Below are 16,780 nucleotides of genomic sequence, written 5' to 3' on the forward strand. Positions count from 1 at the left end.
GCTCCTGGCTCTCAGGGTCTCTGCCCCACCCCCTCCCCACCCTCCCACCACCCCCCTGCTAAAAAACCTCCCCCCCAGACACTGACCAAGGGCACAGGGGTGAGGCCGGGGGGACCCCAGCAGGACACAGCATGCACGGCTTGGGGAGGGGGCACAGGGCATGCAGAGACACCACTGCACCCCTGGGGGAGGGGGCACAGGGCATGCAGAGACACCACTGCACCCCTGGGGGAGGGGGCACAGGGCATGCAGAGACACCACTGCACCCCTGGGGCAGGGGAGGGGGAGATGGGGAGCACCCCCCAGGCTGGAGGCCAGACCCTGGCAGTGACTGACTGCAGCCCAGGCAGCTGGCACCAGCCTGGGGAGCACTTTGGAGGGAAGGGCTGGGTGCTGAGTCCCTTGGGTGCTGAGCCCCTTGGGCACTGAGCCCACTGGGTGCTGAGCCCCTTGGGCACTGAGCCCACTGGGTGCTGAGCCCACTGGGTGCTGAGCCTCCCTCAGGGGTCCCAGCTCCCCAGCCTCTAATGGCCCTGGAAGATTTCTCCCTTGGAAACTCATTGAAAGAAGAGGAAAAGAAGAGAAGATTTGACCCAAACAACTCAGCCACAAGGAAAGAGAAGCAGCAGGACCCAGCTGCAGGACCCAGCACCAGGACCCAGCACCAGGACCAAGCTCCAGAACCCAGCTCCAGGACCCAGCTCCAGAGAGGTTTTCCAGTGTCTCTTAAAAAATAAGGAAGGGAAAGGGAGACCCCAGGAAGCTGTTTGTTTGTTTGTGGGGTTTGGTTTTCCCCAGGCCCCAAGGCTGCTGATCTCTTGGCTGCTTGCATAGTTGGTGGCTACACAGGGAGATCCTGGAGCAGGGACAGCTCCTGAGGCATCCCAAGGGCTCACCATGGAGCTAGGACAACCTCTGAGGCATCCCAAGGGCTCCCCATGGAGCTGGGACAGCTCCTGAGGCACCCCAAGGGCTCACCATGGAGCTGGGACAGCTCCTGAGGCATCCCAAGGGCTCCCCATGGAGCTGGGACAACCTCTGAGGCATCCCAAGGGCTCCCCATGGAGCTGGGACAGCCCTGTTCATCCCTCCCTCTCTCCCCCTGCAGTCCAGGTGGTGCTGACTCTGCTGACCTCCAGCCTTGTCCCCGGCCACATCCCAGCCCCGAGACGCTGCCCAGGGCTGGCTGCCAGCCTCCTGCCACAGCCGTGCCCGGGGCCGGGCAGCAGGCAGGCGGCAGGCAGGCAGCAGGCAGGCGGCAGGCAGCAGCTTCCCCTCCGCGGAGGGAGGCTCAGATCATCTTCATGTTGAACTTCCTGGCCCCCCCCTGGCCGGCGGTGGCCGCGGGTCCGTCCACCTTGCGGAAGGAGTACTCCACCGAGAAGTTGTTCTTGTGCTGCCCCCGGCCCCGGCTCCAGACGAAGAGGAGGAGGAAGCAGAAGAGCACCACCCCCAGGAAGGTGATGCAGCCCATGGCGGTGGACACCAGGATGGTCTTGAGGTCCAGGGTGAACTTGAGCAGCACCTGGGTGTCGTTGTGGGCCGTGTCGTTGAAGTCGGCGGGGTCCAGGCTGCGGTTGGCCGCCCGGGGGCCGCCGGCCGGGCGCCCCTGCACCGTCAGGGTGGCGAAGTAGGTGTCGTTGCCCCCCGCGTTGCTGGCCACGCAGACGTAGGTGCCGCTGTCCTGCACCTGGGCGAAGCGGATCTCCAGCGTGCCCCCGGGCAGCACGGTGGCCCTGCCGGTGCTGCGGGCGGTGATCAGGCGGTGCTGGGGGGACACCCAGGAGATGGAGGGGTCGGGCTCGCCCTCGGCGCGGCACAGGAAGCTGACGGCCTGGCCCTCCCGCGCCGTGACGTGCTGCAGCCGCCGGTCCCGGATCCGCGGCCGCCGGCAGGTGAAGAACTCGAAGAGCACCGAGTCCGGCAGGTCCCGCAGCGCGCCGCCGCGCAGCTGCGGCGGGGACGAGCAGACCGGCTGCTGCCCGTCGAAGTTGAGGGTCTTGCGGCGCTGCAGGACCCACAGCAGGCGGCAGTCGCAGGCCAGGGGGTTCCTGTCCACCCGCAGCGTCTCCAGGGTGTTGACCGAGTGGAAGGTGCTCTCCTCCAGCGTGGACAGCAGGTTGCCCGAGAGGTTGAGCAGCCGGATCTGCCGCAGGCCCCAGAAGGCTTGGGGCTCCACGGAGGCCAGCAGGGCGCCGGCGATGTGCAGCTCCTGCAGCCGCACCAGGTCCCGGAAGGAGCCGCGGGGCAGGGCGCTGATGGGGTTGAAGGAGAGGTTCAGGTAGCGCAGGTAGGGCAGGTTGCGCAGCGCGGCGGCGGGCACGGCCGTCAGGTTGGTGTAGGTGATGGAGAGCCAGGTGAGGTTGAGCCCCTGGAAGCTGGTGGGGGAGACCTCCTCCAGCAGGGGCCAGTTGTCGATCTCCAGCTGCAGGAGGTTGGGCAGGCGCCGGAAGTTCTGCTCCTCCAGCGCCGCGATGCTGAGGTGCCGCAGCCGCAGCACCTCCAGGTTCTGCAGGTGGGAGAGGGACTCGGCCGAGAGCGAGGTCAGGTTGCACCTCTCGATGGTCAGCTGCTCCAGCCCCAGCAGCCCCGAGAAGGCCCTCTGGGAGATGTACACCAGGTCGTTGTCACCCACCTCCAGGCTCTTCAGGTTCCTCAGGTCCTGGAACATGTAGTCCAGCAGGATGACCAACTTGTTCTCGCTCAGGTCCAGCAGGGTCAGGTTGCTCAGCTTGGTGAAGACCCCCGGGGGGATCAGCTTGAGCTGGTTGCCCCTCAGGCGCAGGGTCTGGAGGTGGAAGAGGTTGCCGAAGGCGCCGGGCTCCACGTTGGAGATGATGTTCTCGCTGAAGTCCAGCTCCTCCAGCAGGGGGTAGGGCGACAGGTCCCCCGGGTTCAGGCAGCGGATGCGGTTCTTGCTGAGCTCCAGGATCTTGGTCTCGCTGGGGATGCCCTCGGGGATGGAGGTCAGCCTCTTGCGGTGGCACACCACGGACCGCAGCTGGGGGGCGCACTCGCAGCGGGCGGGGCAGGAGGCCACCCGCGGGGGGCGCGGGAGGAGCAGCTGGAGGAGCAGCACCGGGAGCCAGCATCTCATGGTGCAGGGCATGGTCCTAGGGGCTCACTACCATGCTGCCGTGCGCCTGGGGGGGACAGACACCGAGTCAGAGGGCGGGGCGGGGCGGGGCAGGCTGGCAAGGTGCCACCCGGCCCCGGGGCACCGGCACTGGGAAACGCTCCCGGGAGCCAAGGTGCTGGTGGGGTCCCGGCGCCCCCAGGGAGCTCCCTGTGCCTCTTCCCAAGCATCTCAGACCTCCCAGTGAGGCCACGTCTGGCGTCCTGGGTCCAGCTCTGGGCTCCCCAGCTCAGCTGGGAAGTGCTGGAGGGAGCCCAGCAGAGGCTGCAAAGGTGCTGAGGGGCCTGGCTTCTGCTCACCCTGTTGCCCACCTGCACCCCCAGATCCCTTTCCTCAGCCCCCAGCCCGCACTGGTCCCTGGGGCTGTCCCTCCCCAGCTGCAGGACTCCACACCTGCCCTTGTTGGATTTCTCCCTGCTCCACAGGCAGAGCAGGGCAGCCCCCACCCTTGGGTGCACTGATGGAGCTGGGCACGGCCCTGCCACCCTCAGCACACCCCAGGGAGGGGGGGGGGATCAGTGGGTGCTGGATGAGTCCCCTCCCAGCAAACCCAGACAGGAGCTCTGGAGCAAGAAGCTGGGATGGGCTCTGCTCCTGGGGTCCCTGCCTGCTCCAGGACATCCTGCAGAAGCCACCCCAGCTGTGAACACCTTGGGTGCCCTGCAGGGCCCCCCCAGTGCCCAGCTGGGCCGGGGAGCAGGCACCGAAGCAGGGAGCTGAGCCAGGCTGAGCTGTGCTGGTTATTAATAGCTCCTTGCTGCCCCGGGGAGCCAGGCCAGGGAGGGCTCCACTCCAAGCCTCTTCTGCACATTTAATTTACTGTTAAAAATAACAGGCTGCTGGGGAAGGCAGCCAGGCAAGCCCTGTGGCACCACAGGGGGGTGCAGCCTGCCCTTGGCCACCTCTGAGCCCCCAGGAGCAGCCTCCTTCCTTCTCTCCATCCCTCCCTCCCCACTGGGATGTGTGGCTCCCAATCCTGTTCTGTGCCAGCCCCCAGCAGCAGGGTGGTGCTCAGCCCCCAGCAGCAGGGTGGTGCTCAGCCCCCAGCAGCAGGGTGGTGCTCAGCCCCCAGCAGCAGGGTGGTGCTCAGCCCCCAGCAGCAGGGTGGTGCTCAGCCCTTGCCTGACCCAGCTCCCAGCTGGGGTTTTTGCTCCCTCACACCACCACTCCTTCGAGAAGGGCATCACTGCCCCCAGCCTCCTGCCCCCCACAGCTCCTTCAGCTCTCACTGAGCATTGCTCAGCTCCCTCTGGGGCTGCTCTGCTCCAGGCTCTCAGCCCCAGGGCTCTCAGCCTCTGCTCCTCCCAGAGCTGCTCCAGGCCCTCAGCAGCTCTGCAGCCTCCCTTGGGCTCTCTCCAGCAGTTCTCTGTCCCTCTGGAGCTGGGGAGCCCAGAGCTGGCCCCAGGCCTGCAGCTGTGGCCTCCCTAGGGCAGGGTAGAGAGGGAGGAGAACCTCCCTTGACCTGCTGCCCACACTCGTGGCCCCCAGGAGCCCCTTTGGCTTCTTGGCCTCAGGAGCACACTGCTGGCTTGCAGGATGTGAAGTGGTCCTGCTGAGCCCCTCCCCACCCCTGCTGAGCCCTTCCCCACCCCTGCTGAGCCCCTCCCCACTCCTGCTGAGCCCCTCCCCACCCCTGCTGAGCCCTTCCCCACCCCTGTTGCTTGAGGCCCAGCCTGTGCCACCCCTCCTTGGTGCCCAGGAGCACCCAGAGCAGGTGCTGGGCAGAGCCCCAGGTAGAGAGGGAGCAAAGAGGACAGAAGGTGATGCTGGGAGCCTCACTTTGCCAGGGCACAGCCCTTGGGGGGGACAACATCAGCCCCCCAAAGGAGAGGTGGCAGGGAGGTGGCAGTGCCAGCTGCTCGTGCCAGCAGGTGCCAGACCAGGCAGGAGAGAGGAGGCAGCTCCAGCAAACACCAGCAGTGGCCAAGCGCTGCTGGAGTCACCCTGAGTGATGCCTGCTGGCTGCTGCCTGCCTGCTCCATGGCACTCAGCCCTGCCCTGGCACAGAGCTGTCCCAGCTGCCTGCCCACAGCCGCCCTGCTCCCCGTGCCAAGCCCTGTGCCAACGCCTCCAGAACAGGCAGCTCCCCCCACAGCTCTGCCACGCAGACAGGGGCACTGCCAAGCTCACTGGGGGCTGTGCCAGGGTCCTGGCAGACCCCTCTGTGCCATGCAGCCCTGAGCTGGGGCTGGCACTGGGGGTGGATGGAGCACCCTGTGCCAGAGCAGGGCCCCTTCCCTCAGCTCATTGCCAGCTTGCCAGGGCTGCCCAGGGAGGTGCCAGGCTCTCCACCATGTGCTCCTCCATCCTGGGGCATCAGCTGGGTGAGATCTAGATCAGCAGGAAGAGGAATTCATCCTGGAGTCATGGAGCTGGGCTGGCTGGAAGAGACCTTCCAGAGCCTCACGAGCCCAGCACTGCCAGGGCACCACCAACCCCTGGCCCCCAGCACCACAGCTCCATGGCTTTGAAGCACCTCCAGGCTGCCCTGGGCAGCCTGGGCCAGGCCTTGGCAACCCTCGAGGAGAAGAAATTGTTCCTCATGTCCAACCTAAACCTCCCCTGGGGCAACTCTTGTCCTGCTGCTTGAGCCTTGGGAGGAGAGACCAACTCCCACCTGGCTCCAGCCTCCTCAGGCAGCTCAGCTGGGACTGGAACCACCCAGAACTGCTGGCCTGGGCTTGGAGCAGGGGTTGGGCAGCCTGGCTGCAGATGCAAACAGCTCTGCCTGCTCCCCAGGGCTCAGCTCTGGGGCCAGCTCTGTTCAGGACCTTATCAGGGATCTGGACCAGGGGGTCAAGGCTCCATCAGGAAGTTTGCTGATGACACCAAGTTAGGTGGCAGTGTTGATCTCCTTGAGGGCAGGGAGGCTCTGCAGAGGGACCTGGCCAGGCTGGATCCATGGCTGAGGCCCAGGGGATGAGCTCCAACAAGGCCAAGGGCTGAGTCCTGCACCTCGGTCACAACAACCCCAAGAGGGCTCCAGGCTTGGGGCAGAGTGGCTGCAAACTGCCTGCTGGGAAAGGACCTGGTGGGGGTGATGGGGATGGAGAGGAGCTGAAGCAGCATCCCCAGGACCCTCCCTGGCTGTGGCAGTGACACCTGCAGGGCTGCTCCTCTGCTCAGGGCAGCAGAAACAACTCAGCTTACAGTGGGGAGCAGAGGAGATCGATCTGGAGCTGAGGCATAAACAAAGAGGCAGGGAAGAGGAGGGTCAGAGCAGGCCAGGGCTGTCCCCATGCCCTGACCAGGCTCCACTGATGAGGCAATTAGCAAACCAAGCATGAGAATAATGCAGCTGAAAGAGGCAGCAGGAGGAGGAGGAGAGAGCTGGAGGGGGTCATGAGGAAGAAAAATCAATCAGCAACCCTAATGGAGAATTATCCAGCAGAGAGTTGCTCCTAATCCCATCGGATTGTTTGGCTGGGAAACAAATTCTGCTGGCTCTGCCAGTCTGCAGGCACCCAGGGCAGGCTTTCTGGGTCAGCAGAGCTGGGGCAGGCAGGGGGGCAGAGCTGGAGGAGCGGAGGGCAGAGCTGGAGGAGCGGAGGGCAGAGCTGGGACAGGCAGGAGGGCAGAGCTGGAGGAGCGGAGGGCAGAGCTGGGGCAGGCAGGAGGGCAGAGCTGGAGGAGCGGAGGGCAGAGCTGGAGGAGGGGAGGGCAGAGCTGGGACAGGCAGGAGGGCAGAGCTGGAGGAGGGGAGGGCAGAGCTGGGGCAGGCAGGAGGGCAGAGCTGGAGGAGCGGAGGGCAGAAGCAAGCAGCAGGAGGGCAGAGCTGGAGGAGCAGAGGGCAGAAGCAAGCAGCAGGAGGGCAGAGCTGGGGCAGGCAGGAGGGCAGAGCTGGGGCAGGCAGGAGGGCAGAGCTGGAGGAGCAGAGGGCAGAAGCAGCAGGAGGGCATCCAGCAGGCTCTGCGCTGTCCCCTGCACCACGCTGCCTCACGCCCCCAGGACCTGCCCCCGGGACCCCCCCAGGGCAGCACCCCCCAGGCACAGCAGAGCCCAGCAGCAGTGCTGGGCCCCGTGGTGCTCCTGGTGCTCACCCCCCCCGTGTCCCTCTGGAGGGATCTCACACAGGAGCTGCTCCTGAGGACTGGCAGGGGTGGGGAGGGAAGGCCTGGAAGGAGAAGGCTCCGTGTGAGGAGCAGCCTGCTGCTGGGGCACTGCAGGGAATGCCCAGGGCAGGGACATTTTGGTGCCTGGCAGCTGCTGCACCTCAGGCACCTCCTGGTCCTGGGGCCAGCTGAGAGGATGCTGGAGCAGCAAGACTGAGCCAGCTGCCAGCAGAGGCAGGAGCTGTCCTTTCCAGCCAGCAGAAGCCAGGCCTGACCCCCCCTGTGATCCCATCCCGAGTCCTCAGCATCCACAGCCACAGCACTCTCCACTCTGCCTCCCACGTGGGAACTCCCAGGCCTGGCAGGAGCTGATGGAGCCCAGAAAGGAGGATTCCCTAATGAGCTGAGGCACCAAGGAGACAACTCCAGAGGAGCCACCACTTATTTTTAGAGGCAGCCTTCTGATTCCTGCAGCACGTGGCCCTGGCAGGGCTGTGCAGGGCTGCCACAGATTGGCTGCAATCTGCTCTCCCCCTTGACAGACAGCCTGTCTGAGTCTCTATCTCCACAAGATGCTCCCAGGAGAGCAGACATTTAGCCAGGACCACCAAGTACACCACCTCTGAAAGGTCACTGCCTCTGCTAGGGAGGGAGGAGCAGAAGCCACTTAGCAGCACCAGGGGCCTTGGGGAGGGCTTTTAGCATTCCAGCAGCGTCTTCATTTCTGCCCCAAGGTGAGGAACTCCTCTGGAACTCGGGAAGGGGGAAGGAGGGCAAGTGGCTCCCACCCAGCTGCAGCCACCAGCCAGCTCCAGCTCCAGGTCCCAGCTGCTGGGAAACATGGGCAGGGATCCCTCCCACCAGCACAGGCTGCTCAGGACCTCATCCAGCCTGGCCTTGAACCCCCCCAGGGAGGAGGCAGCCACAGCCTCCTTGGGCAGCCTGTGCCAGAGTCTCCCCACCCTTGCTGTCCAGACTTTCTTCCTCCTCTCCAGTCTCAATCTGCCCTCTCCCAGCTTCAATCCATGCCCAGGCAGAGCACTGTCCCCCAAGGCTGGAAGCATCCCTGTCCTGCAGATACATCACCCCAAGAGGCTCCCAAGGAGCAGCAGGGAGAAGATGCCACCTGACCACACCTGCAGCTGGGTGCCAAATGAAGGGCAGGAGCAGGCTGCTGAGGGAGCCCAGGCTGTCCTGAGCCACCTCCCAGCAAGCTGATTGCTGCTGCTCAGGGGTGTGCAGAGCCCCAGGGCTGCCACACACACAGCCACCCCCTGCCCAGCCCCACTGCCAGCTGCTGCCCCACAGGCTCTGCCCCAGCAAAGGTCCTCTGCCTGCTGCAGCACAGCAGCCCCTGGGAGGTTTGGTTGCTCTCCAAGCTCTGTGATGCTGCTCTGAGCTCCTCGGGGGGCTGGCACACAAACCACACCAGGAGCAGTGTCTCCAGTTGCCAGCACTGGGATCTCTGATGGTAAAGTCTGTTCTTAACCCCTTACCTGGGTCGTGGTGGCACCTAAGAGCCTGGTCAGCAGCAGCACTGTGGTGCCAGGCGTGGTCCCAGCAGTCCTGGCCAGCTCCTGAAGGCTCCCAGACAGAGCAACTCTCTCCAGGCTGGAGCCTCAGAACAGCCTCTGCTCCTGCTGCCTTCAGCCATGGGGAGGGCTGCAGGGTGAGATGGGAGCTCAGCTTCCCCCCAGAGCAGCAGCCTGGAGCCCTGGGGCCAGCTGGTGCCAGCCCACGGGCACCACATCACTCAGAGGCTTTAATTCGCCCAGAGCCGTGGGCAGGGGCAGCAGACTGACAGAGCAGACTGACAGACAGATGTCTGCTGTGAGGAGAGGCAGCCCTGGGTGGAGAACAACCCAGTCCCAGCCTTCCCTGCACCTTCCAGCTCTGCTCAGCACCAAGCCCCAGCCAGGTGTGCTCTGCCCACAGAGAGGTTTGGGCTGGAGAAGCTCTCTGAGAGCCTCCAGTCCAACCCCAGCCCCAAGCCCCCTGAGAGCCTCCAGTCCAACCCCAGCCCCAAGCCCCCTGAGAGCCTCCAGTCCAACCCCAGCCCCAAGCCCCCTGAGAGCCTCCAGTCCAACCCCAGCCCCAAAGCCCCCTGAGAGCCTGCAGTCCAACCCCAGCCCCAAGCCCTCTGGGGTCTCCCAGCCCAGCAGCAACCCAACCCCTCCCTGGCCACCAAACCGTGGCCCCAGGTGCCACAGCCTCAGGTTTCCTGACCCCTCCAGGGCTGGGGACTCCACCACCCTCCTGGGCAGCCTGTGCCAACCCCTGACCACTTCTTCCCATGAAGAATGTTCTCCTCAGCTCCAACCTAACCCTCCCCTGGCACAACTTCAGGCCATTTCCTCTCCTCCTATCCCCCAGGTCCCACACCACCTCCTGGAATCTGCTGGGAGCGTCAGGATCCTGCAACAGGACAGGGCTCAGAGGTGCCCGAGGCGGTGAGAGGGACAACGATGGTTTCAGAGGTTTCTTTTATCCTATTTCCCTTCCCCAGAACCTCCTTTAGCTCTCCCAGCTCCCCTCCAGCAACAGGATCTGGGAGGAGCAATGAATATTTAATAGGAGGGGGCGGTGGGGAGAGAGAGACCCTGAGGCAAAGGGATAAAACATTGATCTGTTAACTACCTCCCATCAGCACAAACTCACAGCTCAGAGGGAGGAGACCACAGCAGGGACCACACAGCACCGGGCAGGGACCAACTCCAGCTCCCACTCAGGCTCACAGCTTCCCCTTTCCTTCCTGATGCGGTGGGGCAGGATGGGTGCTGAGCACCAGCAAGCTGCAGATGGGGTGGATCCTGCTCGGGGCGGGGGGGGGGGGGGGCTTCCCTGGCCGTGCCACACTCACCAGGCCATGGCTGAGGGGGGTCTGGCCATGCAAGACCCCACAGAGGCCACTGCACAGGCAAGGGGAACCCTGCAGCCCTCCCCCCCCTGCCCCACCACAGGTTGTCCCTCTGCAGCATCTCACAGCTGAGCCTGGGCCCCTGCATCCCCTCAAATCCTCCCTGGGCTGGCCGGGCTGGGGCTGAGGATGCCCAGCTCTGCTCCTGGCCCTGCCTCCCCAGCACACAGCCCAGCCTAAATATAGCCCCTGGTGCTCTTCCCTTGCAGACACAGCCAGAGCTGCAGGGCAAAGTCCTTTCCCATGAACTCACTGCTGCTTAATAAAGCACAGAGCCTGTGAGACCTCACTGCTGGGAGCTGTCATGATCAGCCTCGGTGTCACTTGTGCCTCGCTGCTGCTGCTGCTGCTCTTCTGCCTGGCTCCTCACGAACCCAACCAGCAGCCCTGCTGCCCCAGGTCTGAGCTGGGACACAGCTTTCCAAAGCCACCGGAGGGATGGGGGCTGCAAAGGGCAAGCCAAGCTCAGGGTGGCATGGCAATACAAAGTAAAACCGAGGGGAGGAAGGCAGGGAAGCAAGGAGAGAGCTGGGCAGAGCCAGCTGGTGCTGGAAGGAGGAGGAGGAGGGCAAGGGCTGGGGGTCACAGCTGGCTTCACCACTTGGCATCAAGCTGCTTGGGGCAGATGGATGCTGCCATTGCTGCCCAGCCTGGTACCCAGGGTGGGGGACAAGCTCAGGGATGGCCTCACTTGGCCCTCAGGTCCCTTCACTCCCAGCTGGGGGATTTGGTGCCTGGGGAGCTGCTGCTAGTGGCAGGCATCCCACGGGGGCTGCCCACGCCGCAGCCAGCCGGCGGCAGGGGAATTACCGCTGCCCACACATGCCCACTGCCATCCCCAGGGTGTGCCAGCAGCCTGCTGCCAGCTCGGGGGCTGCCAGGGCTGCTAACTCCTGCAGCAGCCCGGGTCCTCCTCCAGCTGCCTGCTCAGGGCAGCTTTGGCTCTCCCTGAGCAGGGAGCAGCAGCTCCCCGGCGGGGGAGAAGCAAACGGCAGAGGAACAGCAGAGAGCCGGCAGCCAGAAGTTGCAAAAATCGATCCCAGCCACATCCATTTAAGGCTTTTGAACTGCGGCTGCGAACAGCAGCCCCTCTGCACCGCGGGGCTCCAGGTCTGATGGAGCCCTGGGGCCGTGCTGATGCTGGGAGGCACAGCCCAGGGGTGAGTCGGTTCGTGCTGCAGGGCTGCCACAGCTAACCAGCCCGGACACTCCCGACAGAAAGCCACCAAAAGCACAGGAAAGAGAGCCCCTGGCCCTGCAGGGAGAGAGCAGCAGCAGCACATCCCCTGGAAGGTCTGAGCCTGGCAGCAGTGGGAAGTGGTGCAGGATCTGGCCGTGCCTGGGACACCTCCTGGCTCGGACACCACTGAGTGCCTTGCTCAGCTGCTTCCCACCCCAGGCACCGATGCCAAGGGGCAGCCCAAGAGGGGAAAAGCACAACCCAGACCCAGCTCCTTCTTCCCAGTGGGGAAGGATAACACTGAACTCTGCTGGGGTTTAAGCCAGAACCCCCCAGCTATTCATGAAGCTGCTCCCCCACGCTGCTGGGGCGAGGTCTGCCCCCTGCTCTCGGGGTCCTCCAGCTGCTCTGCAGGCTGGGCATGGGAGAGCTGTGCTGGGAGAGCATCTTCCTCTCAGCTCAGCTCAGCTGAGGACCTGGGGAAAGGCTGCAGACTCCAAATGGGACTCTTGCAACCTCTCAAAACCATGGCAGGGCTCAGAAGCCTTCCCCTGCTGCTCCAGCCAAGACTTCCCGCTGGCCCTACCAGGCCCCCAGCAGCAAGAGGCAGCAGCTCTGCTCCCTCCCCTCCACAGGAACACCAAGAGTGAAAACCTGAGCTCAGAGTGACCTGGATCAGTCACAGGCTGGCAGCTCCCCAGCACACCCTGCATGGTTCTGCCCCATGCAGGACAGGTGCCTCTGCCACGCCTGGGGGGTGCAGGGAGCTCCCCCCCAGCCACCCTCCTGCAGCCTCAGGGATGCTGAAGCGGGGACAAAGGGCAGAGCTTTGGGGTGCAAAGCCCCAAGGCCTCCTCCTTTACCCAAGGGGTTAGTGTGGGGCTCACCACCTGCATGTTTAAGGCCAGCAGCAGAAGCTGGCCCTGGGTTTAAAGGCCCCCAGGGCTGTGTGGCACCAGGCAGCCTCCTGGCTTGCTGGCAGCTGTTGGACGACTCAAGAGTCAGAGTTTTGAGGGGTTTTAATTCCTTGTGGTCTGCTGCAGAGAGGATTGTAGGAGTTTGCCCTCTCTGGATGTTGCTTTTCTCCTGGGCTCTCTCCAGCAGCAGGGCTGGGCCTGGCTAAACCACTGGGGTGGTCTGCTGGAGGCAGGGCAGGCAGCACACCTGGGGGGGTGAGAGCTGGCAGCACCACATTGGCAGCACCACGCTGGCAGCCAGGACCAAGCCACAGCACTAAGCAGCAAGTGGGAGCTCTTTGCAGGGCCCAGGCTGCTCCTCACCGAGCATCCCCCAGCCCTGCCCCAGCCCTGGGGGTGCAGCCTGCAGCAGATGCCCTTTGTTCTGGCTCCAAAGGCACACTCCGGGCGCTGCCAGGCTGCAGATCCTCGCTCTGAGCTGCTCCCAGCCCATTCTGCAGGAGCTCTGCCTGCTCCTGCTATCCTCTCTCCTCCTGTTTGCTCTTCTCTCCTTCCCAAACCTCTCGTCTCAGGGCAAGGCTGGGAGGGAATTTAAGGAGCAGCTGCTCTGCAATCGCTGCCGTGCGCGGGCGCCCTGGGAACTGGAGCACCTTTTGTCGGGTTTTAGCTCGATCCAGCTTTGCAAGTGGATTAAGAAACTGGCACAAAAGTCCCCGGGATCGGGAGCAGGAAGAGCCAGGCTGCCGCTGCCGAAGGGCGGCAGGAGCCGTGCCTGCTGCCCGCTCCATTTCCCCCGGGGCACGTTCGCATCCAACCCAAACCTGTGGTTTCTGGCAGGAAAATTCGCCGCGGCCGAAGCCCGGGAGGGATGCTGGAGGCAAGGGGCAGGCAGGACCCCCCGGGGGGGTGAGCAGCGAGAACCTGCAGCGCTGGGAGGGGGGAGGACAGGAGCGAGGAGGGCTGGGAGCAGACCCTTGCTGATGCCCGGCGATGCTCAGACCCGCTCGGGGCTGCCAGGGAGAAGCTTCGGCGGCGACACTGCGGAGCCCGGAGCCCCGGGGCCGAGGGCAGAGCGCTGGAGGATGGTGCTGGGCAGGTCCAGCCTGGACCTCCCGGTGCAGCTCTCCGCCTGCTTGAGGCCATTGAAACGCCGGCACCGCCGAGCCCCCGGTGGGGAAGGGAGAGGCCTTTGCAGCCCCGGGCTGCAGACCCCCGGCCGGGCAGACCCCGGGGGCAGCTGAGAGAAGGTGGCCCCGGGGGACAGCGGCGGCTCCGCAGCCACCCCCCGCACCCACGTGTGTGCCCCGCCGGGCTGTGCCGGCTGGCTCCGGTTCGACCCGGTTCGGCCCGGTACAGCACAGAACGGTACGGCACGACCCGGCAGCGTTCAGCCCCCCTCGGTTCCCCGGGACCCCGCACTCACCGCTCAGCTCCGGCTCCCGGGCTGCTCATGTGGCGGCGGCGGGGACAGAGCCGCAGCCCCGGGGGCGGTGCGGCGGCAGCGGCGGCTCCGGACAGACCCCAACGGCTCCAGAAGGATCCTGGACAGACCCCGGCCCCGGCGGCGGCGGAAGGACCCCGGGCCGGCGGCGGCGGTGCCGGCCGTGCCGGTGCCTGTCCGCCGCTGCCCGCCCCGCCTTGGCCGTGCGGCGGCGGCAGCGGAGAGGGGGCTAGAGCCGCCCCCCGCGCCCCCCGCCGGGCCCGGCCGCGCCGCCCCGGGAGCGCGGAGGAGGGACGGGAAATGGGGACGGGGACGATGCGCGGCCCCGGGCTGCGCTTGCGGGCGGCTGGGAAGTGGGCAGAGCCCGCGGGGAAACGCAGCGATAGGGCACGGGGGGTCCCCTCCCCGCTTTGCTGTGCCCAAAGGGGAGGGGGTCCCCTCCCCCACACACAGACAGCTTGGCTTCCACCAGCCCAGGGTACCCTGCGTGGGGACCCCATCCCCACACCGGCACCACCAGCACCCTGTCTGGGGACGCTGCACACCAGCACGACTGGGGACCCCGACCCCACGGCAGCCTGACCAAATACCTTGCTGAGGACCCCAGCCTCACACCAGTGTGCACAGGTACCCCCCAGCACCCTGCTTGAGCTCCCCCAATCCCATGCCCCTTACCCCAACACCACCCTTCCTGGGGTCCCCCAGCCCCATACCAGTCTTCTTGCATCGCCCCCAGCCCCATGCCACCCTGCCCTGGGAGGGGGTCCAGGTGCCCACCTCACTGTGAGCAACTCTCTGCCCTAGAGGCTTACTCCATGGAGCTGGTTCTGGGCCAGCACAGCCACTCCCCCCCCCCGCCCCCCGATCCAGCAGGGAAATTGGGACAAACAGGGCACAGGCAGCACCGTGGCCCCAGCAACACCCCCAGCCCCGGCCAGGCTTCGTGCCCCCACGGTGGGCTGCTGATGTCCCTCGCGGCAGTGCCAAGCTCACAGACAGGGCCCTGAAGGTGCCATGCTCACAGGAGAGTAACTGCACCCCACCCCCACCCCACATGGAGACGTTGCTCACCATCAGCCATTCCTCCTTGGAGCTCTTCCTGCTCCAGCTCAAGCCTCCCACAAACGCAGCTGATTTGGTTAATTAGGCTTTGGGGATGCTCCAGGCCAAGTCCTGCTTCCTTCCAGGGCAGAGCTGTTGCTCTTCTCCCTTCAGGGCTGCTTGCTCCAGACTGGCATCACCCTCCTGAGCACTGGGGCTGCTGAAGCAGGGCGTCCTGCACCCTTGCCCTGCGGTGTGACAGCCAAAGGGCATCACCTGAGCGATGCCATCACAGCCTCTGCATCTGGCAGTGGCTCTCCAGCAGGGCTTGGCAGCCTCTCCTCCATGTCATGGCTGGGGCAACTGAGGGAAGGCAGCAGGGCAGCAATGGGGCGCAGCAGAGGGGCAACAGCAGAGGGGCAACAGCAGAGGGGCAGCAGTAGGGCAGCAGCAGGGTGCAGCAGAGGGGCAGCAGCAGGGGCGCAGCAGCAGAGGGACAGCAGAGGGACAGCAGAGGGACAGCAGCAGGGAGTCCTCAGCCGCCTCAGGCGATGTGCTGGCCTGGATCAGCTCCCTCTGGGCAGGATGCTGCCAGGGGAAATGCCACCAGCCCGGGTGCCTTCTCCCTTCCACTTGCAACTTCCATCCCCTGCTGCAGCCCAGCTCCTGTGCTGCTGGAGGTTTCTGGCTGCCTCCTGCTGCTGCTTTTGCTCCGGGATGTGGATTTATCTTTTCACGGCAGGCTCAGGCACCTCAGGCTTTTGGACTCCCATCCCTCATCCCCGGGGCTGCAGCTAAGACCCAGGACGCTGACACGGCTGTGAAGGAATTTCGGCGCTGCTTTAACCACTAATCATCGATCTGCTTAATGAGAGCTGAACGCATCCCAGCGTGAGCGTTGCAACTGCTGCAGCTGATGTATTTTTAAGAGGCTGGGGAGGAGGAGGGGGCAGGGGGGGGAGCAGCAGCCCACGTTTCACTTCAGCTCCCCAGGATGAAAAGGTGTTTCTGGCTAATTTGAACCGAGTCACTAAGCTGCTGTTTCGAAAACACAGAGGCAATTAAGCAGCGCCGCCCCCTCGCCCCCCGGCCGCGGCTCCGCGGGGCGCTCTCATTGAGCAGGGCAGAGGAGGAACTGCCTCAGCCCCGCCGTGCCCTGCCCGCCGCTGGCAGCCAGGAGCTGAGCTGATGTGTTCTGATGGGAGATGCTTTCCCTGCCTGCTGGCCGGGGTCGGGGTGGATCTGGGAGGGCAGAGAGCTGGCAGTGCAGTGGGGAAGCTGGGGGGGAGCCCAGGCTGGAGAGGGTCACCTCGCTCTCGGCCCTCCCCCGAGGCTCTCGGCAGGGACCCGAGCTGTCACCGTGTCCCCTTCACAGCCAGTGTGCCACCCCGGGGGAGAGCAAGGCCCAGAGGAGCTGTGCCCAGCACAAGGGAAAAAGCAGCTGTGGGAAGAGGCTGTGCTGTGAGCTTCAGCTCAGCACCATTCCCCTTCCAGGACCACCCCAGTTAGCTGTGAAGCCTCTTGAGCATCACTCTGGGCTTCCACACACGAGCAGGACACAGGTGGGGAGCAAGGAGAAACTTCTGTGGTGTGAGGCTGCTGCAGGCCTGGGGCAGGCTGCCCAGAGAGGCTGTGGAGTCTCCTGGTGTGCAGAGCTCCCAACCCCCCCGGGCACTGTGCTGCTGGGCAGGCTGCTGGGGGAGCCCTGCTGGAGCAGGGGGCTGGGGATGAGCTCCAGAGGTCCCTTCCAGCCTCTCCCTGCTGGGATTCTGGGAAAGGCACCAGGCTGAGGTTGCCCTTCTCTGATTCCCTGAGCTGGAGCCCCCCAGCCCTGTGCTGGCCATGGGGCCAAGTCCCCCAGGTCTTGCTCAGATTGGCTTCAGTCTGAGCATTAATTCAAAAGGACCTAACACCAGAGAGGTTCTCTGTCCTCAGTGCACCCAGAGCCTGCTCCCTGCTGGGAGCTGTGGCATTTGGGGTGCTGAGATGGGACCTGGTGCCTTCCTTAGCTTCCCTGGGCTTTACCCCCACCTGCCACCCCTCAGCCTGAGCCAGCACAGTGTAGTCCCCCTCCAAAATGATGATGAGGATCCACA

At 65.0% G+C, this 16,780-nt stretch overlaps 1 protein-coding gene across 6 annotated transcripts; it reads right to left on the reverse strand.

The window, feature by feature from the left end:
* Window positions 1-61: 61 nt before the first annotated feature.
* On the reverse strand, window positions 62-15,344 carry LINGO3 (leucine rich repeat and Ig domain containing 3). 6 transcript variants are annotated; one of them, XM_068164804.1, is made up of 3 exons: window positions 13,626-14,014; window positions 8,685-8,850; window positions 62-3,143 (listed from the first exon to the last, which is right to left on the reverse strand). In XM_068164804.1, exon 3 carries the CDS (start codon window positions 3,107-3,109, stop codon window positions 1,292-1,294), a length of 1,818 nt encoding a protein of 605 aa, XP_068020905.1. In that variant the 5' UTR covers window positions 3,110-3,143; window positions 8,685-8,850; window positions 13,626-14,014; the 3' UTR covers window positions 62-1,291. The 6 variants fall into 6 exon arrangements, with proteins under 6 accessions (XP_068020905.1, XP_068020906.1, XP_068020907.1 ...); XM_068164805.1 differs by lacking the exon at window positions 13,626-14,014 and adding an exon at window positions 10,359-10,393; XM_068164806.1 differs by lacking the exons at window positions 8,685-8,850; window positions 13,626-14,014 and adding an exon at window positions 14,715-15,344.
* Window positions 15,345-16,780: the final 1,436 nt, after the last annotated feature.

This window comes from Melanerpes formicivorus, unplaced genomic scaffold, assembly GCF_026170545.1.
Source record: "Melanerpes formicivorus ecotype bairdi unplaced genomic scaffold, bMelFor1.0.p_v2 SCAF_83, whole genome shotgun sequence".
In the NCBI taxonomy this organism is placed as follows: Eukaryota; Metazoa; Chordata; class Aves; order Piciformes; family Picidae; genus Melanerpes; species Melanerpes formicivorus.

What these genes read in the sequence shown, in the direction of transcription:
- LINGO3 (XM_068164806.1), bottom strand. Translation starts at nt 3,109, where the DNA reads ATGCCCTGCACCATGAGATGCTGGCTCCCGGTGCTGCTCCTCCAGCTG.